General features: G+C 37.2%; 1 protein-coding gene across 8 annotated transcripts in view; it reads left to right on the top strand.

Annotated features, from left to right (window-relative positions):
- cacna1c (calcium channel, voltage-dependent, L type, alpha 1C subunit) overlaps positions 1 to 26,210 on the top strand; it is a 1,063,887-nt gene that overhangs the window by 645,843 nt on the left and 391,834 nt on the right. For all 8 annotated transcript variants that reach the window (XM_051921415.1, XM_051921414.1, XM_051921413.1 and 5 more), the window contains one exon: positions 23,256 to 23,452. In XM_051921415.1, the coding sequence (XP_051777375.1) occupies positions 23,256 to 23,452 (197 nt within the window). The remainder of the gene's footprint in view (positions 1 to 23,255; positions 23,453 to 26,210) is intronic.

Raw genomic sequence — 26,210 nt, 5'->3', positions numbered from 1 at the left:
TATGATTGTATATATGTGTTTTTTGAAGACAAATTTCAGATATTGAGATGCATAGCCACCCCCATCCATTCTAGTTTATGTCTTGCACCCAGTGCTGCTCTATTATAGACCATCTCTTGAGATTCTTAAGTAGATTTAAGTCAGTTTGTTTGATGAATGCTTGGATAAATGGATAAGTCAGGTCTGAAATTCACAACCTAACCTTTTTAAGAAGGTAAAATACACTTCTGTGCTACTCTTGATGTATTTCTGAAGTATTGGAATCAAACTATTAATTTATACATTTTAATAAATAAATAAGAATTGCTATTGTTGGAATAAAGTCAAAACCGCACACTTAGTCAAAAGTCATTGCCTTTCTGTTAGCATGCACAGCTCTCTGACTTCATGAAATTCCATTATTTTTTAAAACCTGTTTTATTTATTGCAAGACCACAAAGAACCAAATCCTACACAGGCCTCAATGCAAGAAAGAAAACAAATTGGATTTAGTGCCTGTCCCTCACAATGCAAATTATCTTGCACATAGTCACAGTCGCTTATGTTGAAGCAATTCAAGATTACCAATTGACAAAAATGCTTTTTTTAAGGTTTGGGAGGAAAGCATAATGCCCAAGATAACTATGCACACATAGACCGTGACTACGTCACAATTTGGCCTTTACTAAGGCAATAGTGCTAAATAGTGTAGTAATGTGCAACCGTTCTTTGTCTGATAGGCTGAATAGACCATAGTCATGAACTTTATTTTGTAATTTCTTGGGTTGTGGTACATAAGCCCTATAAATATCCATTTTTATTTTCATATTTTGTATCATAACAGAGTATTATGAAAATGCAAGATGACTATAAAATAAAGCAAAAAAACCAAACAACCTGTAACAAGAGATCTCAGTTTATTTTCTGTAAGCATCAATATAAAAAAAAAATCATAGTTATGGTGTGATGAACGATGTCCTTCAATGGTACTTTTATCCACGTTATTGTCTTCTTCCAACCTGATGCATTTTATCTTTACAAATTGCTGAATTACTGAACAAGACTATTCAATTCATTAATATAATCACATTGCTATTATTCTGAGTCTCAAGTCCCACAGAATCTAGTGATTAAATCTGTTGAGAGCAAATATCTTTTGATTACTTATATGAAAACAATTACTAAACAAAATTACTGATAAGACTGCACAAGACATTGCAGTGGGCTGGCGTCATATCTGCTAATTTCTGATTCTTCAAAAGTTGAACATTCCCAAAAGTTTATTTAATATATAGTTCATTCACATTAAAGTGATACATTTTGCTTTTTTCTCCTCTCTTGCCTTGTGGTTTTTTGGCATGTAAATCATGCGACATGTTATTTAATTACCATAGTTTTTTTTAATTAAAATTTCTATGTCACTGATTAACAATTTGTAAAGTGCACTAGTAAGTGTGGACATTGTGAATAGCTTCACTGTACAGCTTCTTGTCTGGTTGAGGGTATCTGGCAGTATTCTGAGCTGGACAGAACATGCCACCCTATCCTTGCCCCACAGCATTTATGCTTTTATCTATTTCTGTTTCTCTCTCCAGTTACACACACACACAATAGAACAGAATAAACTGGTCTCTCACTATTCATAATCTCTCTGTGCTTATGACTCTTGAAAATTTGTAAATCTAAATTCACTATCTAATTCAGAAATACATTCTTAAAAAAATGCATCTGAAAAAACATGTGCAAGGAGAGGAGAGCAAAATATAAGATTTTTATTTTATGCTTCTGTACCATTTTGGTATTCATACTGAGGTCTGGAAGCTGGTATCAATACCAAAGCCATGTTTTTAGTACCAGTCCAACACTATAGCCATCACAAATAATTAGCCTATGACATATTTCTAGGCTAAGGAAAAGAGGCTAAAAAGCGCAAACAATCAGAGCACATATGCAAGTTTAAGTATTTATAATACAAGACAGCAAATTTTAACATCAAGTTTGCAAATAGCAGCAGCTTGGGGAGCTAACATGGCTTTATACCAAAAACACAAGGAAGCCTACTTAAACCTGTTTATTGAAGCTGCCATGTCAAAAAGGCTACACGTGAAATGCCATCATTCAGAAAATGGGTTTCATCTCTTGACCCCAAATTTAACATGCCATGTGCTTCATGAATAAATGGTACTCATCACACATGAAATTGATACAGCAATGCAGCATATCACATGTATGGTCAAACAAACATAGAAAGTAACCCTTTGTGTAGATGGAAGGAGTAGAAAGGGCCTGACAAGTTTGTTTTTGAGAATCTCTGCATGCTTTCACCATCAAGCCATTGCTTGTTAACTTACGACGCCCATATCATCTACAAGCAGGGGAAGCTTTAGCAAATGCCATTGACTGTACTCTGGATGAATCAGATATACTAGAGGACAAGGTTATGATAATAGTGACAGACAATGGAGCAAAATTAGTAAAAGCTGTAGTTATATTGCAGAGGTGAGGAGACTATTACAATTGAGATATACGTATGAGATAAATGTTACATTGATTTTTTTTTTTGTTCCATCCATCCTTTATTTTATGGTAAATGTGTGCATGCAAATCAAAATATTTTCTGTGTATAGAAGAGCTAATCCTATCAGATTTGCTATCAGAATTCACATAAGCGTTTGTTTAGATATAATAAAAATAGAATGTTAATTTTTCATAACTATATGGATAATGAAAGGATTAATTTTATTCACTATAAATTGGCATGCTAATAAAAATTTTGAACACTGTTAAAAATTGTAAGGTACAAGGCAGAAATATAAGCATTACTGAAATAATTTAAGGGACTTTATAAGGGAAGAGATACAAAAATGTGTTTTACGGGAATCACTTATTAGCTTCAGATATATTGGAATGTCAATCACTTTTGCAAATGATTTAAATCCTGGGATTAAACATACTGTAAAAGGGAGGAATGCGCACATACCCGACCAGATATTTTTATATTAGGAAACTGCCTACATGTTTTTGGTAACTTGATTTTTTATTTTCTAAAAATAATTAGGAGTGTTTTGATCCATTAACTCCTGGCTTACCTGTGTGCACTGGCCACTCCTCATCTTCAAAGAACAGTAAATACAGGCAGAGTTATTAGCTAATAAAATTATTAGCTAAAACCCAGAAAACCAGTCTTGGCCACCTGAAATACAGAAATATCTGGAGGAAAGTAGGCAGGGTGTTTTCACTGGCACATTTGTTCAGGTCTGGCAAGCCAAAGTGTTGTGAATCTTAAACTTAGCCCTGTGGCTTTTAATTTTGTGTGTGCCTAATAAGTATTTATTGAAAGCATATTCTGAGCTTGTAGACAGTTTCTGTCTGGGTTACAAAATAGAATGACCATTTCTCTGCAGCACAGATTTTTCTTGGAAATTACCAGAAAGATGTATAGCTGAATCACACTTACAGTCAGGCTCTGTTTTGAATCTGTTATATGGTGGGACTTTATTAAAGTAAATTGTGTAATGCAGAAAAAATATTTGTTTTTTGCTTTATACTATTTCAATTTTGATTGGTAATTTGCATCCAAAAGTGCAGCTTGTTCCACATACATATATTTTATGATCATTTATCTTATAAAATTGTTCATATTCAGTATCTGTTTTTATTTTTATTTGGTTTTAACAGGATATACCTGTATAAGTCTGCTGACAATAAACAAATATATCCAAACATTTCACAGCAGGAGTTGACTACTTTGTGATTGTCACTTGCACATACAATATACTTGGCATACTTGTTTCTGCCTGTAGCACCTTTGTGGTATAGTTCAAAATTTGCACAGGATGAAATACTAAAACACCTTTTAAGGAAAGACCCTATCTGAAGGAGTGTTTCTCATGAGCCATTGCCTCTTCCGGAAAATAAGATATCAGTGTTGCGCTACTTAGATGGAAAATAAAGTCATGACTGTCCACGGATTTCCATAGACACATGTATACATTATTGAACAGTTATAAAGAAACATTCTTCAAAGAGAAAATCCTTTATTTCTGTTTAAAATGTTTAAGTTCATTTGTAATTTATTATCTTCAGTAATTTTTTTTTTTTTGGTTTAGGGATTTGTACCTTTTTTGCAACATAGGTGCATAGAGGAATGAGTCAGTTTTCCCTATAATAGCAGATGCCACCGTGGTTGATAATGTACAGTTATTTAAAAAAAGATCATAAAACATGTTTTCATGAAATATATATATTACTAGTTTCCCACAATCACATGGGTAATTCTTTATTGAAATGAATATTTTGTTCATTGTAAAGTAAATATTGTATTGGGAATATTGAAAATACAATTTAGAATCGGTAATTTACAGCACTCGTTAATATTTTTTTGGTGTATTTGCATATAATGTGAAAAGCTTATTTTTGCTTATTTTGCTCTTTTTTCTCTTTTGACAGCCACTGTTGATGGCAAAACAAATCCCCAGTGCAAATTAGTCAAACCTCATGTACTGTATAACGCCTTGCGTAGAATTCACACTAAAACGTGGCATATGGACAAAACTAGAAATATTGCATACACAAAAGAATTCAGATGCATGAAACTCTGTGTAACCAAAGTTCTAGTCATTTTCTCTTTATAAATCCCAATAAACATGAATTTTAATGCACATACACAAGCCTACAGCCCCACCCCTTCCCACACAAGAATTGTACTCATTTGAATATGCACACCAATATAAATAGCCCATTCCATTCAGTATTTTGTTAATAGACAATTGTAAAAGCATGTGTAAAAAATAAATTTCAGTGAATGCGAAATGGAGGTTCTGCTCAGTGAAGTGGAAGCAAGGGAAAAACATACTATGTGGTGGCTTAAGCAGTGGTATAAGCAACTAAAGAAAACTGATGGAGTAGCAGAGTGTAGTGGAGACACAAGTTAAAGTTCAGAAAGTCTCACCATGTCTGAAATAAAAAAGTAGTCATATATCAAAGTCGACATGAAAAGGTGAGTCTCATCCCATCATCTGAGTGTGAACACCACTAGAGGAAGTAGAGGAATTCCAGGGCTCACACTGTTTGAGGGATACAACTCCCTGCGAGGCAGCAGCGCTACCACTCTGTTATCGTGCCACCACAACATGTGTAATTATTATCAGTATTCATTATTTAAATGAAGTTAACGACTTACCTGTAAAGTGTAACATACACACCTTAATGCATTTCATCATGAAAATTATATCAAGTATAAATATAAGGATTGTAATTGTTCAGAGAGCTGGAATTTCATAAATGTAATGTGTTCTGTGTGTGGCGATTGCTGCTGTCTGGAAGCCCCAGAAACACATAGCAATTAACAACTGGGTCAGTTTTAAGATGATGTTTATGACAGTCTACTTTAAATATAAACTACGAGGAATAAAGATGACATTTCAAGAATAAAGCCGAAATTTCCACTTTGATCACAAAAAACCTTTTCACCATGCTCTTAATTTTTTTCTCTGTGGCTCAAATACACTGACGTACATTCTGATGCTTTTGTGAAGGTGCAAAAAAAAAAGACAGTGCAGAACATGGTATGTGAGACTTTTAAAATGTATTGTGTCATTACATTGGGGAATATGCGACGCTCAAATATAAAAGCACCACAAATGCATTTGTATGTTGGCATTTTGCTTCACCACATTGAACCATTCATCAAATATTGAAGCATGTACATCAATCCCGAAGGATCCGCATAGTGGCTTTCCATCGCATGTAGATAGTAAACAGAGACACTGACATCACATTCCAACTTTTATCACACTGCGCCTCCCAACTTTTTGCTAGTACTGCAACTTGCTGGGAATGCATGGCAACCATGATGCGTGTGCGTACGCGTTCTGAGCATGAGGTATAAACGAGCCCTAATGTTGCACTTTTTAAGTCAGTCGGCTGGCGAGTGGGGTAAGAAGCTACGTCTTCAGTAGGCACCTGCTGTCACCTAAGTTACTGTTTTATATATTTACATCATACAGATAACTTACAGTTTTGACCAAAGGGGTAATATTAAATGTTTTCTCTTACTAAGAAGCCAGCCATCACACACAACACCATTTTCAAGTTTGTTCCAACACTGCTATTTCTCAGAATGAATGAATCATGAGTTGAGCCAGGCACAATATTAATAAGACACATTTTTGCATCACAGATAATTTGCACATTAATAGAGTGGAAATGCTTTCTATTTACATAAGCTAAATCATTTTCTGTAGGTGCGTTTATAGCAATATGTGTACAGTCGACCGCTCTGATTACATTTGGAAAACCAGACATTGCTGCAAATTGTGCTTTGATAGTTGTCTGTTCATCCACAGTTTCTGTATCTCGATGACAAGCGGATAATACCATACCATACCATACTGCTGGCATGGTGTGACTCAGTGATGACTCGGAAATACCCGATCAGTCAACCAGTTCATGTTGAAAAGTTCCTGTGGCTAAAAACCCAAGGGTGGACAGAACTTGCAAAGGAACAGGTAGAGCAAAATTCCTCAAAGTCTGCCTTTGTAAAGCCAGCCCCAGTTCAGCATACAGCTCCAAGAGGGTTATGGGACAAGAAATCAGTATGATCTCTAAATACGCACTCTCTTCTAATTCTTCCATTTGCAATGTCTTCTAACAACGCTACAGCAGCCAAGGTAGTTGGGATAGTTTGGCATTTCCATGCACCATTATATTGTTACAGAATGATTACAATCAAGTGCCTTACATTTGTAAATGGTATGCAATTAATTTCGGCGTATTTGATAAAGCACACATCATGGATGCGAATCTCAAAAAGATAAGGAAACTACACAGAAACAGTAGCACTGCTTTGACGCTGGATGCCACCTTTGCACAAAACCCGAGCAGAAATATGCATACGCATGGTTTGAGGCTATTGTGAAAAGTGTAGTTTTTGTACATCTCGATGTGAGCATGGATACTGGCATACGTAACATTTTTGTGTGTACACACCGTTTATACATGAGGCTCACTTTTGCTTCCTGCTGCTTGAGTTAAATTAACCGCAAAAAGTCACATATTTAGAAATAAAGAAAGGTGAAAAAGAATTATTTAAGCGTCATTTTCACATCACTTAAATTGGAATCTGCTATCTATGGATTACTATGTCACCACAAGGCTGTTTATGTCATTTTTTAACTACATGATGTTGTAAAGTACTACTAAAAAGCATATATTTAAATCAGTCTACTAATATATATCATTGCGTTTTGTTATTAATGTTATTTTTTCTTTGACTCATTCTTACAAAAATATTAAAAAATAAAAATGTGAAAACTGACTCTTTGAATTTCTTGAATGCACCTAAATGTTACAACTGTAATTCATTTTCCAACTCTATATTGCCAGCTGGTTTGATGTAATCTACTAAAAAAAACCTGTGTGCTAATTTTTGTAGTAATATGAATATGATGTTTGTGTAAGTGTTATTCTCTGTCTAAAATTCCTGCAACACTAAATTGCTTTTTGCTTAAAATTTTATCAGAATTTAAGTTTTTTTTTTTTCTTTTTTGTAATCATATTGATGGAACATAAAATTAGCGTTCTTACTACCTGGGCAATTTACTAAAGAATAAATCTCATCAAGTGTTGTTAAATTTCAGTAGATTATCATAGTTCGATATTTATATAATTAGTAAAAGTGACTCAAGAGTAATAATCACTTTTTCTAACTAATGAGTGCATTTCACATAGAAATAGCTTTAAGGCTGGGAAATCTTTTACCCATATTATAAACTGCTTTGAGTAGACAACAGCTTGCTACAATACATTTTAAAAAGTGCTGTTTTCTTATATGAGGGAAAAACATTGTGACGCAGCATCTACATCGGCATCTAAGTGATACACTATAGATTGCAAAAGTGAGTATGGGTGTTTGAGGACGAGGTAGATGTTAATAATGTGTTAAATTGATGAATTGCCTGCTTGGTGGTTTTGGTCCAATAAACATAGAAGATTGCAGGAAATGTACTACAGTTACAGTCAGCAAAAATGATTTTTCCCCAAATGGTTACTACCATACCATATTTTTTTAAGTACTGGTAATACAAATGTTAATTGAATTTCAACACTTGTTATATGGGTTTTCAATTAACCTATCATGTTGTTCTTGCCCTTGTGGCCTGTTTGAACTAGCATTTACAGCTGAACATGTTACTACCTTGACATAGGTAAATTGGAGTTTTGATTTGTGTAATATGTTTTTAAAGCTCAAGGGCATTTTGCATAAACTGGTCTGATTTCTCTGTTTTTCTTAAATTGTCAAGGCCATTTTTACTTTTTAGTTATTTTAATATTTTGTGAATATGGAAGAATTTTAATTGCCAGAATCTCTAAATTTGAGCATGGAGTAAAAAGTTCATTTTTAATAAAATTTTTATAAAATGCAGTTGTTAGAAAAATGTCTTACAAAACACAGACTTGCTTTTGTGGAATACTCTCCATACATAAATGCAACATTTCACATCTGTTTTCTTGTAACTTAGCACCCTAAGCACAGGATGGGGAAATCAAAAAACAAGTAACTCCAGAGAATATGAGCCATGAGAGTATCCTATATTGTGCACTGTCTAATAATTGATAAAATTTGATTTAAACCTTTTACATTGTTATAGTAGATATACCTATTTTGGACATTCGGCTATACTGTTCTATTAAGTTTTGTATCTCTAGTATGTTATGCATACTTTACGTGACCAAAAGAAACTTTTTGCTTTATTCAAGCAAAGCTTGTAGAGTTTGCATGCTCTCCCTCTGCCCACATGGGTTTAATGTTTCTGCTTGTAGCACCTCTGTGGTGTAGTTTGAAATTTGCACTGGATGAAATACTAAAACACCTTTTAAGGAAAGCAATTGACTAACACCTTGTCAAGACGCTGTACCTGCCTTGTGCCCAGTGCTTGTTGGGATTGGGTCTGGCTTCCCCATGGCCTTACCCTGGATAAGACAATTTAGATGTATAGAATTATAACTGAGAGACATAATCTTAAAACGATATCTCAATATTTTCAGACATTCATGCAATGTATATATTAGTGATGGGCACCTGTTAATTGTATATGATTACAGTTCATGTGCCATGATCCAATTATAAAGTGATTCTTGATGCATCTTGATTTTTGACTTGTATAGTATACATATTTTTTTTCCTCACTGTATGGCCACTTGTTGCTTTTGAAAACAAAACCTTCTGAGTTTTAATTCTTTGTTTTAAATTTTATAAGATAGAAATTAACAAAATTCCTTAAATTTTTTTTCACTTCATAAATTGTAAATGCAGAAATATTTTGTGTGTTACGTTTTAGTCTTATTTATTATTTATTGTGGTGAATGTTGACTAAGTTGTGCAATGTCTGTTAATTTGTGTAAAGCTGGATTATGACATTTTACAGTATTAAATTTTGCTGTGCACATTCTGACAGCCCCGGTTAGTTAGTTTCATGCTTCACTGGCAGTCTTTTGAGAACAGATATGATATTTGGCAGTCTTTACTAGTAATTTTAACAAACATGTATCACTACATCAGAGTCCACACATATTAAGGGCTCCTTGTTTTAATATAATGCAGTGGCATCTACTTCAAATAAAATATTGGTTCTTAAATAATTAATATGTTATTCAGTGACTTATCTGTGTGTTAAATCTCTGTGTAGATAGTCTTCAACTAAACTGTCAGTCAAATTTATTCCCCTACTAGACATTAACTAATCATGAATTAGTTCAAATTCAAGATACAGAGGGAAGACTAATGTCTTTCTATAAATCTACAAGTTATACATCTTCAGTTGCTCACATGTAGCAGTTGTATTCATCAGTCTAAAAAATGTGCTCTCACAGTTCTCTTCAGACAGAAAAAGAAGTGTTTTATAATGAGAATATAGAGCTAATACTTACCAATAGATCAATTAGTTGTCATTTTCCCTAACATTTCTCATGCCTCATTGAGAGTAGACAACAAAGATGACAGTCTTAGTGATTACAGAGTTTTAGTACTCACTTCCATTGTGATGAAATGCTTTGAAAGGCAAATGCAAGCAAACAGCAAAGATAATTTTACAGTTACTTTCAGTCACCTTCAAATTTACTTATTTTCTTAGCCTGTCCACAGCTTATGACAGGAGCACTATTTATATTGTAGATTACATATTAGCATTAAAAACTGTTGTACAATAAAAGCTGACCACCAAAATCCTACTTACTGCCACCCTCTGCAACTGTATGCTGATGTTTCTAATTGACAGACACTAGCATATGCAGATTGGCAGCTTCAAATTATCTACATAGGATCCTCAGAGGATAGCATGATGAGTTTTCTGCTGAGCGTCTTTGTTCAACTGTGACTTTGTGGCCAAACACAGCTTAAACTCAATTATTTGCTGATGACACCACCATCATATGTCCAATCACCAGCAGTGATGATGCAACCTACACAGAAAAGATTTGCCTTCTGACACATTAAAGCAAGAACCACAGTGCCTTCCTTAATGATGACAAACTAAAGTGCTTAGGGATGGTCAGCATCTTTAAATTTCCAGGAGTCACAGTTTATAACCTGAAGTTAGCACAACACACATTTATGGTCAAAAAGATTAACCAAATTTACTTCCTCAAATGTCTGAGAAAAGTTTGAATGTCTCTTACTTACTTGCAGTTTCTATAAGTTCCCAGACGAAAACATCCTGACTGTCAGTGTTTAATTCAGGTACAGCACCTCTTCAATTCAGGACCACATAGCACTACAGCAGTGAAACTGAAAGTGAAAAAATCAATGGCACACAGCAATCTTCTGCTTAGGATTTTTATAACACGTACTGCCTTAGAAAGGCAAATGATATTACTGTATATTAAAGACCTTAGCCATGCTGCATAGTCACTTTTTTCCCCTTCCCTGTTCAAGCAAATTGTATAGAATCAGGAATAGTCTCACCACTGTATTCCAAGAAACTACTTACACATAACGTAAATCTTAACCTTGAACCAAGGAGTTTGTCTATCACCACTATGCAGGAAGCTCATTTTATCTAGATAGATAGATAGATAGATAGATAGATAGATAGATAGATAGATAGATAGATAGATAGATAGATAGATAGATAGATAGATAGATAGATAGATAGATAGATAGATAGATAGATAGATAGATAGATAGATAGATAGATGCTTTATTAATCCCAAGGGGAAATTCACATACTCTAGCAGCAGCATACTGATAAAGAAACAATATTAAATTAAAGAGTGATAAAAATGCAGATATAACAGACAATAACTTTGAATAATGTTAACATTTCCCCCCCCACCCCGAGTGGAACTGAAGAGTCGCATAGTGTCGGGGAGGAACGATCTCCTCAGTCTGTCAGTGGAGCAGGACATTGACAGCAGTCTGTCGCTGAAGCTGCTCCTCTGTCTAGAGATGATACTGTTCAGTGGATGCAGTGGATTCTCCATGATTGACAGGAGCCTGCTCAGTGCCCGTCGCTCTGCCACGGATGTTTAACTGTCCAGCTCCATGCCTACAGTAGAGCCTGCCTTCCTCACCAGTTTGTCCAGGCGTGAGGCATCCCTCTTCTTTATGCTGCATCCCCAGCACAGCACTGCGTAGAAGAGGGCGCTCGCCACACCCGTTTGATAGAACATCTGCAGCATTTTATTGCAGATGTTGAAGGACGCCAGCCTTTTAAGGAAGTATAGTCGGCTCTGTCCTTTCTTGCACAGAGCATCAGTATTGGCAGTCCAATCCAGTTTATCATCCAGCTGTACTCCCAGGTATTTATAGGTCTGCACCCTTTGCACACAGTCACCTCTGATAATCACGGGATCCATGAGGGGCCTGAGCCTCCTAAAATCCACCACCAGCTCCTTGGTTTTGCTGGTGTTCAGGTGTAGGTGGTTTGAGTCACACCATTTAACAAAGTCCTTGGTTAGGTTCCTATACTCCTCCTCCTGCCCACTCCTGATGCAGCCCACAATAGCAGTGTCATCAGCGAACTTTTGCATGTGGCAGGACTCCGAGTTGTATTGGAAGTCCAATGTATATAGGCTGAACAGGACCAGAGAAAGTACAGTCCCCTGAGGCGCTCCTGTGCTGCTGACCACAATGTCAGACCTGCAGTTCCCGAGACGCACATACTGAGGTCTGTCTGTAAGATAGTCCACGATCCATGCCACCAGGTATGAGTCTACTCCCATCTCTGTCAGCTTGTCCCTAAGGAGCTGAGGTTGGATGGTGTTGAAGGCGCTAGAGAAGTCCAGGAACATAATTCTTACAGCACCACTGCCTCTGTCCAAGTGGGAGAGGGATTGGTGTAGCATGTAGATGATGGCATCCTCCGCTCCCACCTTCTCCTGGTATGCGAACTGCAGAGGGTCGAGGGCGTGGCGGACCTGTGGCCTCAGGTAGTGAAGCAGCAGTCGCTCCATGGTCTTCATCACATGTGACATCAGAGCGACAGGCCAGAAGTCATTCAGCTCACTAGGACGTGATACCTTTGGGACTGGGGTGATGCAAGATGTTTTCCAAAGCCTCGGAACTCTCTCCTGTTCCAGGCTCAGGTTGAAGATGTGCTGTAGAGGAAACCCCAGCTCCAATGCACAGGCCTTCAGCAGTCATGGCGATACTCCATCTGGACCCACTGCTTTGCTGGCACGAAGTCTCCTCAGCTCTCTGCTTACCTGGGCTGCTGTAATTATGGGTGGGGGGAAACTCTCTGCTATGCTGGTATCAGCAGAAGGATGGGTGGAGGGTGCAGTACTCCAAACGTGAGAGTGGGTTAGGGTGGTCAAACCTGTTAAAGAAGTTGTTTATCTGGTTTGCTCTCTCCACATCTATCTCAATGGTGGCACCCTGCTTCGAGCTGCAGCCAGTAATGATCTTCATCCCATCCCACACTTCCTTCATGCTGTTATTCTGCAACTTCTGCTCCATCTTTCTCCTGTACTGCTCCTTCGCCGCCCTGAGCTGGACTCGGAGTTCCTTCTGCACACGCTTGAGCTCATGCTGATCACCGCCTTTAAAAGCCCTTTTCTTCTGGTTCAAAAGGCCCTTGATGTCACTTGTAATTCATGGCTTGTTGTTAGCATAGCAGTGTACTGTTCTTACTGGAACTACAGTGTCCATACAGAAGTTGATGTAGTCAGAAGTGCAGTTAACAACCTCCTCAATGTTCTCACTATATGATCCCTGCAGGATATCCCAGTCTGTAGTTCCAGAGCAGTCTCTCAGAGCCTGCTGTGCCTCAGGGGACCACTTCCTGAATGAGCGTGTGGTTGTAGGTAGCTCCCTCACCCTTGGTTTGTAGTGAGGCTGAAGCAGAACCAGGTTATGATCTGCTTTCCCAAGCGCAGGCAGCGGGGTGGCGCTGTGTGCATCTTTAATGTTTGCATACAGTAGTTCAATAGTCCTATTTCCCGGGTGTTACAATCCACATACTGGGAGGAGGCAGGTAATGTTTTGTCCAGCGTTACATGGTTAAAATCTCCAGAGATTAGCACAAGCGCCTCGGGGTGCTGTGTTTGCAGTTTAGCAACATCAGAATGGATGATGTCACCCGCTATCTCCATGTCCGCCTGAGGAGGGATGTATACAATAACAACAATGACATGTCCAAACTCTTTGGGCAAGTAATAGGGACGCAGACTTATGGCCAACAGTTCGATGTCCCTGCAGCAAGTGGAGATGTTTATGTTTACATGTCCAGAGGTGCACCACCTGGTATTCACATATAGAGCGAGTCCTCCGCCTTTCCGCAGGTAGTCATATACTCATCATATAATTTCTTGCTCATTTCTCTGAACTTAAGACTGTACGTGAGGATGGGGATATAACCCTGCTGGTAAACGAAAAGATTTGCCTAATTTATTGACTCCTGCCCCACCAAAATGTTCACTGACCTGCTGCACGCGTACCGCTTGATTCTAAGGTTCTTGAATTTCTTTGGGCAGTTGCCGTCCTGCAGAAACAGTCCACCTTTGCATTGATTTTGAGGTACTAAATCTCATTATAATCAAACTATTTCAGGATACTGTACACTGGAAATTACAGACTGATTTTATGAAATTGGTAGGCAGCATAGATGCAAACTTTACATTCCTTGACTTTATACTGGGCAAATCATGAATCAGCATAATATTCTAACCATGAACAAGAAAGGAGCCAAGATGCAACCTTGGTAAAGACCAGCACCAACATTCAGCTGACTTGGTGCCAAACATGTACAATCACCCCCTACTGGTGCATTAAAAATAGTGAAAGACTGTTTGCTGTCTGCTGAATGTTTGGCTAATGGTTCATTAAGGGTCTGCAAATGTGCCTTTTTTAACATAGTCAAATATGTACTTGTTGCTTAAAGCACAAACATAACAATTCTATGTTATTTAGTGTTTCTCTCAACTGACCTTTGATTCCATTATCAATGCTAATCCAGTTCAGTTTTGCAGGAGCCTTGCAAGGCAGAAACCAACCATGCATAGGCTGCTACTCCTAAATATACGCATGCGCACACACCCGCACCTACTTATCTACAACAGAAATTCCTCAATTCCTTACAAAGTTTTTTTTTTTTTTAAATATTGGCATTTCTTGTCTTGTTTTGATCATTGCATTGCTGTATAATTTAGCTCACAGACAGATGGCCTCATATTCTATTTGAAAAATCCTTTGGTACATAGTGGAATCAGTAGAGATAAAACTGATGGCAGGTTGTTCAGACTCTAATGCAGCACACTATGACATTACCGGTATTAGGGTTGACTTAAACTTTAAGGTTCTTATTGTGGAATACTTTTAACAGCTCATTATAAATAATATAAGCAAAAAGGTATTTAAACTCATTGGTTAGAGAGAGAGAGAGAGAATATATTTCCAGTAATTTTTGGAATCATCCAAGTGTGTTTTAGGAAGTATCCGTAGTCTTAATGTATTATGAATTTTACTCTACTTTCTGCCTTGACACTGTACCATTTATCCTTTATATATTTGTTCAGTACTTTATGATGGTGGAATTATAAAAACTGACCTTGCCTAAGGCAAGAGGAACTTGTAGAACCTTAGTTGATGGTGTATGTTTCATTGTGACTTGTTAGAAAATTTCATGCCTGACCATTGGAGAAAGATTTGTCAGACAGCCAAGCTTAAGCAGCATTGTTCAGACTGGTTTAATGGAGATTCTTAGCCTTAGAAATGTCTTTGTAACCATTGCCAGACTAACATCAGCTTTCACAGAACATATCATAAGGTGCTTAGTGGAGCACACAAGTGTGTACAATTCAAAGCAGCCAAATTAAAAAGGCAATGGTTTTGTTAGTAATAGTAAATTCCTTCAATTTGTATAGAAAATAAGGCAAATAACATTGATTTTTTCCTCCTGCTTCCCACATAACCCAAAACTCATTTAAGTAAACAAGTAAATAAATATCAGAGGTGCATATGCTTGAAACAAATGTTACATGGTATATGACACCACTTAATACAAACATTTCATAAAGATCAAATAAAGCTCTTTAATTTAATATTTTCCTTATCAGTATGCTGCTGCTGGAGTATGTGAATTTTCCCTTGGGATTAATAAAGTATCTATCTATCTATCTATCTATCTATCTATCTATCTATCTATCTATCTATCTATCTATCTATCTATCTATCTATCTATCTATCTATCTATCTATCTCTCTCTCTCTCTCTCTCTCTCTCTGTCTGTCTGTCTGTCTGTCTGTCTGTCTGTCTGTCTGTCTGTCTAAAGCATACTTTTATTGAGCATACCTCCTTTCAAATGTGATTTATAGAATTTGATTAGAGTAAATTCATGAAAAGCTGTCTGTCAGTTTTCTAATTTGTTTATTGAGTTCAGAGTTGTGGAGATCCAGCACCTATCTGGGCAGCCCTGGGTGCAAGTTAAGATCCTGCTGTAGACTGGGAGATAGCCCATTATAGGACACAGTCCTGCATACACATCATTTGCCAAATCAAGTTTATTTAGAAGTATCTATTAAAATAACAGACAAAAAAATGGTGTCTGATTAAAAATAGTTACCCATCAGGAAAACCATTGCAGGCATGGGGTAATTTGTATGGGCTTTGCAACTGTAAGGCAGCAATTAAAACTGCTGTGCCTCTTCATTAATTAAGGTGTCATCTTTTATTTTGAGGTGCACACATTTGTAAAGAAGAACACAAAACACATTTAGAAGGCTGAAATACATTGCTAGTGCTTTTCTTCTACTTATGAAGTAAACATGACTTTCATCTTCTATATAAATAAAGTCCTCGTCACAGTATAGGCTGTTTTATTTCTGCCCCCAGTCACCTGAGGAGAGGGGGGCTTAAGGACAGCATCTTTGAGAAATCTTGTTATGCGACACATTATTTTTGTTAAATTTTCAGTCCCAAATCAAAGATGCATACAAACAGCTTGTTTTAAAAGTTCAGGGGTAAATTAAAATCAGACCTCCTAACCTCCTCCCACCTTAAAAAGCAGTATATGCATTACCTCCATATTGCCCCCAGAGGCGAATTCAAAGACTTTTACAGTTAAACATTTTCTTATGGTACACTCTGTCTGATCTAGCCATTCACTTTCTGTGAAGTAAAGTCAATATGTCGTGCTACTTCATTTTTATTTTAATAATTTTCAAAATTATGCCTTCTAGAAAGAGAAACCAAGAACAGCGAAAGAACTGCTTAAAACCATACATTGAAAGTTATAGGTCTTTGAAGCCATATAATAGATACCGAAATATTGGCAGATGACAGAATAGGCCAATATCATAAGGTCAGACAGTGCAAACCTTGCTCATGAGTGACTTCAAACAGATCTTTGCTTATATATGCTCCACAAAATACAACAAAAATATTATTAATAAATAAACACTTGATATATGACATTTATTCACCTCAAATGACTTTTATATAAATAACAGTATATTAAATAAATACAGTATAAATGACAGTGTATTTGTATAGAGTCAGAGAAAAGGAGGCTTGTGGAGAACTTTGTGTTGTGGTGCAGGGACAGCAACTTGCAACTCAGCATAAACAAGACAAAAGAACTGGTGGTGGACTTCAGGCATGCCATGGAGCCTCTGAGACCAGTCACCATCTGGAGGAAGATCGTGAAAGTGGTACAGAACTATAAGTACCTTGTTAGTTCATATAAACAATAAACTGAACTGATCTGACAACACAGTGGTGCTGTACAAGAAGGCTCAGAGCAGACTGTACTTACTAAAAAGACTTGGGTCTTTTGATGTGTGCAGCAAGCTGCTGGAAATGTTCCATCAGTCCGTAGTTGCAAGTTTGGTATCCTACACTGTGGTCTCCTGTTCAAGCAACATGAGCTTAAAAGAAGCACAAATGCCTGAACAAATTATCAGGAAAGCCTGCTCCATTGCAGGGCTTATCCTGGACACATAAAGCTGTTGTGGAAAAGAGGATGATGACAGAATTGTATGCCATCATGAAAAATCCCCTCCAGCAGGCGCTCTGTTGGAGCACTTTTAGCCACAGGCTCAATATACCACAGTGTGCTAAGAATTGCCTCTTCTAGGGTCTTTTCTGCTCATTGCTACCAGGTAATTCAATGCTTCCTCCTGGGACACGCGTTCATTTTGAAATACCATTTTGAAATATCTGCATAATATACATTATTTGTTTATTTATTTATTTATCGATTGATTAATTGATAGATTAGCTTTATTATTTGTCCTGTGAGGCTGTGCCCTTGTTTTTATGTTTCTGCTACTGTATGCATCTGAATTTCCCCAAGGGATTAATAAAGTTTGTCTAATCTAATCTAATTTATTATTTCAGCTTAGTTGAAATATTTACATAAATATAATATTAATGTGCATTATAAAGTGGAATATGTATTTATTTAAGAAATTAAGTTAAATGCTGTTTAATCTTCTACAATTCTGAAGTAGTATTCTAGATGTCATTGATGGGTAACTCAGCTAATATTTCAATAAAGTGCTGCCTTTTGATTCAACAAAACAATTTGGTTGCTAAATAAGTTGCATCTTATGTTAATCATACAGAGTCCATTTTTCATGTTCATCTATAGTTTCCCTAGATGAACAAAATCACGTATAACTAATATCATTATCTGGTAGTAGAGGAATGCCCAAAGCTTGTTATCTCTCTGCTAATTTAAATCTGCTGCAGATAAATATGTGATCTGCTAGTTAAATTATTTAAAGGAAAAAATAAAAATTACAAGAAGACATCCCTTAAACAGGGCTTTGCAACATTTTAGAACCATAAAGGGCATACTGTAAGCTTAAAGAATAGATACAGTGCATCCGGAAAGTATTCACAGCACATCACTTTTTCCACATTTTGTTATGTTACAGCCTTATTCCAAAATGGATTAAATTCATTTTTCTCCTCAGAATTCTACACACAACACCCCATAATGACAACATGAAAAAAGTTTACTTGAGGTTTTTGCAAATTTATTAAAAATGAAAAAATTGATAAAGCACATGTACATAAGTATTCACAGCCTTTGCCATGAAGCTCATAATTGAGCTCAGGTGCATCCTGTTTCTCCTGATCATCCTTGAGATGTTTCTGCAGCTTAATTGGAGTCCACCTGTGGTAAATTCAGTTGATTGGACATGATTTGGAAAGGCACACACCTGTCTGTATAAGGTCCCACAGTTGACAGTTCATGTCAGAGCACAAACCAAGCATGAAGTCAAAGGAATTGTCTGTAGACCTCCGAGACAGGATTGTCTTGAGGCACAAATCTGGGAAAGGTTACAGAAAAATTTCTGCTGCTTTGAAGGTCCTAATGAGCACAGTGGCCTCCATCATCCATAAGCGGATGTAGTTCGAAACCACCAGGACTCTTCCTAGAGCTGGCCGGCCATCTAAACTGAGCAATCGGGGGAGAAGGGCCTTAGTCAGGGAGGTGACCAAGAACCCGATGGTCACTCTGTCAGAGCTCCAGAGGTCCTTTGTGGAGAGAGGAGAACCTTCCAGAAGGACAACTATCTCTGCAGCAATCCACCAATCAGGCCTGTATGGTAGAGTGGCCAGACGGAAGCCACTCCTTAGTAAAAGGCACATGGCAGCCTACCTGGAGTTTGCCAAAAGGCACCTGAAGGACTCTCAGACCATGAGAAAGAAAATTCTCTGGTCTGATGAGACAAAGATTGAACTCTTTGGTGTGAATGCCAGGCGTCACGTTTGGTGGAAACCTGGCACCATCCCTACAGTGAAGCATGGTGGTGGCAGCATCATGCTGTGGGGATGTTTTTCAGTGGCAGGAACTGGGAGACTAGTCAGGATAAAGGGAAAGATGACTGCAGCAATGTACAGAGACATCCTGGATGAAAACCTGCTCCAGAGCGCTCTTGACCTTAGACTGGGGCGACAGTTCATCTTTCAGCAGGACAACAACCCTAAGCACACAGCCAAGATATCAAAGGAGTGGCTTCAGGACAACTCTGTGAATGTCCTTGAGTGGCCCAGCCAGAGCCCAGACTTGAATCCGATTGAACATCTCTGGAGAGATCTTAAAATGTCTCTGCACCGACGCTTCCCATCCAATCTGATGGAGCTTGAGAGGCGCTGCAAAGAGGAATGGGCGATACTGGCCAAGGATAGGTGTGCCAAGCTTGTGGCATCATATTCAAAAAGGCTTGAGGCTGTAATTGCTGCCAAAGGTGCATCGACAAAGTATTGAGCAAAGGCTGTGAATACTTATGTACATGTGCTTTCTCAGTTTTTTTATTTTTAATAAATTTGTAAAAATGTCAAGTAAACTTTTTTCACGTTGTCGTTATGGGGTGTTTCGTGTAGAATTCTGAGGAAAAAAATGAATTTAATCCATTTTGGAATAAGGCTGTAACATAACAAAATGTGGAAAAAGTGATGCGCTGTGAATACTTTCTGGATGTACTGTATATTGTCCTATTTTGCAGCTGAACAGGGTCCATGCATGCATGAGGTACAATATGTGTATAATTCAGGAATGCTGTTGAATGGGTCAAGTTTATTATGGTTACCACTAACATGATTAAAAATTAACAGATGGTCAGTATACCAGTACAGGTAAGCAGGACAAATTTGATTATCAAATATTTTGTTGGAAGCAGAATTCTAAATGTATAGAAAGCAAACCTGAGAAACTCTATGCACAAGTGATTATTGATAAAGCAAAAACATGGAGTAGAGGAATTGAATTTTATTAAATGCCCATTTACTATAATTATGTGACTGCCCCATAGCTGCAGTTGTCAGGGTACACAAACTGTGCAGTGGGAATAAAGACTGGTAGCAGATGAAGTGCTTGATAAGCTGAAGGCTGTTTATGAAAAGAAGGGTGAGAAGCAAAGTTCATATCAGATACTTCTGTTAAGTGGCAACATGGATAGGAGTGCTATCATCTTAGAGATTACACATTAAAGAATACTGGGAGACAACATGGACATTTAATTCTTGAGAGCTGTAATATTTTTGTCTTCTTAAACAGGTGTATTAGTGAACAGAATGATTTCCCTCCTTGAGATGTGCCATTTTCCTATCGTGGAATTTGCATTATCACAGCACAATATCAGAGATGCACATTCATTGATAAATAACCATCTGACTTCACAGGAAGCTGGACATGCTTTTGTTTTGTTTGTACTAGGATTGTTCTGATAGTTGCTTAACTGGGTCACCGCAGTGATACCCACATAATTTCTTTAAAATCTATCTTTACCTGTGTGGATTATGTCAGAATTAGAACAATGAATCAGAGCACCGTGCATTGAAAAATTGTATTCAAGCAGTAGAGATTAAAATGTTAATTTCAAAAATGATTAATGGTAAAAAGGGTACATAAATATTACAACACTAAGCAACCAATAAGCATCACTGACACTACCTAGATGGAACAAAAATCTGTTTCTATAGATAATGTTCTCATGAGCAGCAATTGGATTGCAACAGTTCCAGTTTCTTTTGAAGAAAGACACTTTGTGATCTTAAGTAAAGATAATAAAAAGAAGTGATATTGAAAATGGAAATTATTGTGAAGTCGAACATAACTTCAGCAGGTTGAATTCATTCTAGTTTTGAACCAAATGATCAAGAAGAGACAGAAAACTTAACAGAGGCTATTTGTGGGCATTGTTTCAGTAAGTCATTTGTTAAATTGTCTAATATGAGTAGTTTCTGGATATACAGTACTTCAATCACCATGACCATTATGCTTTAGTCCATTCATTCCCTCTACTTCTCTGGCTTCAGTGTCACCATCCACATACCTTAGGATTTTTAAAATATATGATTGTAGTTTGATATATTTTATTTTAAAAAGCAGTTACAAATTATAGCCTTTTGCTTATTTGTTATCTATAGGGAACTATTTGCAAAGAAGTGTTTGTTTCACTATGGTGGGTTGGCACCCTGCCCGGGATTGGTTCCTGCCTTGTGCCCTCTGTTGGCTGGGATTGGCTCCAGCAGACCCCCGTGACCCTGTGTTCGGATTCAGCGGGTTGGAAAATGGATGGATGGATGTTTGTTTCAATAAACAAATGCATTTTGTTAATAAAAAAGTGACTTTTACTTCTGCATACAATATTCTATAGTGTATTATTGGTAGTGAAGAGATGTACTATTCAAATAAAATGCCCTATACTGTATACCCAAAAAAAGAAAAACATATTTAAACCACTTGATTAAAAAGCAACTACAATAGTACCTTATTGTAAACTGCAAACAAGTAACCAAAATTTCCCCCAGACTATTCTAATATAAAAATTCAGACAAGTTAAATGACTTGCTGGCACACAACATTTCATATTTGTTTAAATTGCTTAGTTTTTGCTAGCATTCACATCATACAGCTATTTTTCAGTAATTAAGAAGATTATGCCATTGTTAGATCATTGCTTTGCAAGTCATTGCAAGCCTTTGAGCTTGATCATGCTACAGTGTACGATTATTACTGGTTGTGTTAAGCATGCATATACTATTGTATAGCATTAAGGATGTTATTTTTCCATTTGTTCAGGTGATTAGTCCTGAAAAGTCATATACTTGTGCTACTCTGAAGGGAGTGGTGTTTTGTCAGAATTTGCAGGTTCACTTTTACTTCATGGGGGTTGGGCAGGCAGCATTGATTATACATCAGAGGGCCCTTACTGCTTTGTATATAAATTCAGAAGGCTCTGCTGTGACTTCATAAATGTACCAGGATATACATCCAGTTGAGTGTGGTTGAATGTCTTAAGATGGGTTTCTTTGGAAATTTCCTTTGGAAAAGCAGGTTTACAGGAAAGATGGGTTGGTTATTATTTGCTGTGAGTATATGTAAAATTAGTTTGTGGCCCACCTTTATAGCTGAAAAAACTATGTACAGAATAGTTGTCTAACAGTTTCTACAGTGCTACAGTGGCTTCAGGTTTTTGTTCCAATAGATTTTTAATTTACAAGCAGTCTTTGCTGTTGATTAAATACATAGCTTAATCGTATAGTATTTCTAAAACTGTGGGTTTACCTTTTCTGTGAGCATCAGAATGATTTGCAGACATTTGGAATTTTCATCTCTCTCCTTCCATGGTCTGTGTTTACTTTCCTAATATTTTATTCAAATAATTACTTTATAGTGCACATGCAGACGTTCAAACTGGAAGACCAAATTAGCTTACTTGTATTTTGTCAATAATTAGAATAAGAAGAAATACTTTAAATGAATCTGTTTAAGAGCAAATAGGTTTTCAGACTTTTAATGAGTGATAGTAGAATTCTGAAAAACAGTATGTTCTGTTAGTTGTAATAGCTGGCTTCTACTTAAGGAAACTGGCTGAAACAAAACTGTAACTACAGGTTTTAAGTATCTATCTATCTATCTATCTATCTATCTATCTATCTATCTATCTATCTATCTATCTATCTATCTATCTATCTATCTATCTATCTATCTATCTATCTATCTATCTATCTATCTATCTATCTATCTATCTATCTAATTAACGACAAGAATTGGCTCAAAATTAAGCAACTGGTTGGAGGTTGAGGCCTTTGCCTTGATTTCACTGCTCATACCAAATTTTAACTCACCTTGTAGCCTTTGGCACTCTGTGGCTCATTTATATGTATAAATCTACAACTGTCTCAGCTAAAGAATCGGAAGTAAAAAGTTAAAAGCTGTAATGTCACTTTTAATATTATGTTTATATTATTAAGTCTCTGCCTTGAATAATAATATATTTGAATATCTTTTCTGTTTCTGATACCTTTTATTTTTTAACAGATATGATTGTGGAAGAGAAGCCAGCTCCCTGTGCAGCAAATACATCACACGGACGGCACTGTAAAAACAATGCAACGTGTGAACTGGGCTGGGAGGGGCCCAACAATGGCATCACCAACTTTGACAATTTTGCATTTGCTATGTTAACTGTCTTTCAGTGCATCACTATGGAGGGTTGGACGGATGTGTTATACTGGGTGAGTCTTTTGCCATTTGTACACTTTGTAGGTAAACTGTATTTAATATTACTAAAGCCAAATTTATTCATATTTCCATTGTAGAAACCAGGGGCATGTTCAACTGCCCCACCCTGACACAGACAGGCAGAGACACGAATTTGCCACACAACCCACGTTTATTTTGGTGGGGAAGTGCTTTTCCCTCACTCCACACAACAGCATACTACAAATAAGCAGGGCACCAAAATACATTGTTCATAGTCCCTTCTTCTTTGTCTCCTTGTCATCTTCCCCCACTCCTCTTCTTGGCAAGCTTTGACCCTCTTCCTCCCGACTCTGGCTTCCCGAATGGAGTGAGGCAGCTTCCTTTTAAGCAGACCCTGGGAGTGTTCTAAGTGTCTCATTAATCGGTCCTGGAATCAATCCCAGGTGTGGTGAAAGCCTCATCTAGGGCTCTGCAGCTCCCCCTGGCAGCCCCAACAGAACCCAATAGGGCTGCGCCACGCTCCAAGTCCCAGCATGCCCTGTGGGAATCCATGGTGCCACAACCACCCAGGAGGTTGTGCCCTGCTGATGCTCTCTCCTCCAGTCCTTCCATCCAGCTGGTGTCCCAGCCAGATAATGGCCGTGGTTGCCTGCAACACCATCCTTCCATTCATTCGCTTTCTAACCCACTTAACCAGTTCATGATTGCAGAGATAAAGAAAGAACCAACCTTAGACGGTACACCATAAGGTTTAAAAAAACACAGGTTTGTTGCCAAAATATTTTTTAGTGACTGGGAGAACAAAATAACTTGTGGTGTTAACCTAGCAAGCCCAGACTCTTCTTGGACTAGGGGAAGTAAATGGGTGCCCTCCCAAGTGACCCTAAAGGATATTTTTTTCAATCTTCTACTTCTGTGAAATCAGAGACAGCTATAATACTTAGATGTCTATGAAGAGCAGATAAATACTACATACAAAAAGCAAAGGAGGAAAGGTAAATGAATACCAAAATCAAGCAAAAGCAACTAAACAAAAAAATGTTTTTATATACTGTATATATGTTAGTGGAGTGGTGGCCAAAAGAAACTTAACTTCATTGGACCCTTGAGCAAGGCCCGTAACCTGCAATTGCTCCATCCTGGGTATGATGTTAATCTGCATCCAGCCCTGCATGTAGGTCCTCCAACCTGCAGGGAAAAACCTGGTGGTTGGTGGCAGAATTGGCACTCTGGCCTCCATAAACAACCTCACACTAGTTCCATTGCATCTGAACTGGCGCTGAGGTGTCACCCACCACATGGCTGCACTTGGGTCCTAATCTGGGTTCCTGAGTTAGTTTGTCATGTGGTGGATGTGGCAATGCGCTGTATTAAAGCGTTCTCCTAACCTCTCTTTTATGTAAATAAATAAAGGTACCAACTGTGAAACATCACAAAACCCCAATGTCCTTTAGATGCTTATTTATCTTGTCTTGATAGTTGTGGTGAAACAATGGTGAAAGCGCTGGAGAATGTAAGCCTCCAGCAGGAACACAAGACTTTTCCATAGTACCACAACCCTTCAATGCCAAAGCTACTGTAGCCTACCACTAACCTACAAGACAAAGGTATCTTGCATTCTGGTTGGGTAATGATGTACAGCTTTGTGTGTTTCATCATGCTGTATTTTTTTGCAATGGCAGGACAAGTGTAACTGGTTTAAAGATAGCATAACATTACAGATTCGTGAAAACACAAACAGACACTGGCCTGCAAAGCAAGATTATGAACTATCGTGCTGTCTAGGTTATCATATGAAGATCATCTTGGTAACACCAAGCACACCTCATCAGAGAAGCATATGGCAAGCATAAACATAAACAAAATGGCTTTGATTTTTTTTCCTACTTTTTTATCATGTTCTTGTAATATGTGGTCTTTTTTGCGAACTAACTTTTTGTGTCTGGGTTTGATTTCTGCATTGCACCTTAATTTCGAGTTTGGCTTTGACCCTGAATGAATAGGTGAATGTAAAACAATATTTAAAAAAAAACATTTCTACCAGATTTTTGTGTCCAGAATGTGATGAGGCAGGTAGCTATGCTTTTAATCTCAAATGCCAATACAGAAGTGTGATTTTAACAGTATACTGTAAATCAGCTTTGAAAGATTTTTAATAAATAAGTTGTTTGTAAATATGCCATTGAAATAAAAGTACATCATTAAGGTGACCTTGCAGTGTTTTAACATGAGCAACATATAATATATCTATTCAGCTTCATGGGAAAATCAGTAGTTTGTTTGAGCCTTAATACATTAAATAAACATGTCACTTTAATAAATAAATTTTCAAGTGGTCTTTGTAATGCATTAAAATTATTACATTTGAATAGATAGTTGTGTTTGCAGGGTGTTCTCACTACTCATGATGAAAAACATTTGCTAATTCCAGTTTGGTCCTGAGAGGGAACTTTACTTTTAAATTATGTACAGTTTTAGAGGTATTGGTGGTCTCACAAGTTCTTACATACTTTTTAATAGAGTTCGTGTTTATATAGATATAACTTTATTTGTCCCCAGGGGGAAATCTGGCTTTTTATAGAAGCTCTCTAAGTAAATAAATACATAAATACATACATAAAAGAAAGTAAGTAAATATACACACGCACATTGTTCTGAACACACACTAGAATGACTATAAAGCAAGAAAATAAAAAAGAAAGAAAAAGTCACTGTGAGGAATTATGTAGACATATTGCTGTTGATATAAAGGCGCCCCAGTAGCGTTTCTTAACCCACTTCTATTTAATG

This window comes from Erpetoichthys calabaricus, chromosome 18, assembly GCF_900747795.2.
Source record: "Erpetoichthys calabaricus chromosome 18, fErpCal1.3, whole genome shotgun sequence".
Lineage (NCBI taxonomy): Eukaryota > Metazoa > Chordata > Cladistia > Polypteriformes > Polypteridae > Erpetoichthys > Erpetoichthys calabaricus.
The sequence above is the reverse complement of the archived record's forward strand: the minus strand, read 5'-3'. Positions and strand labels throughout refer to the sequence as shown.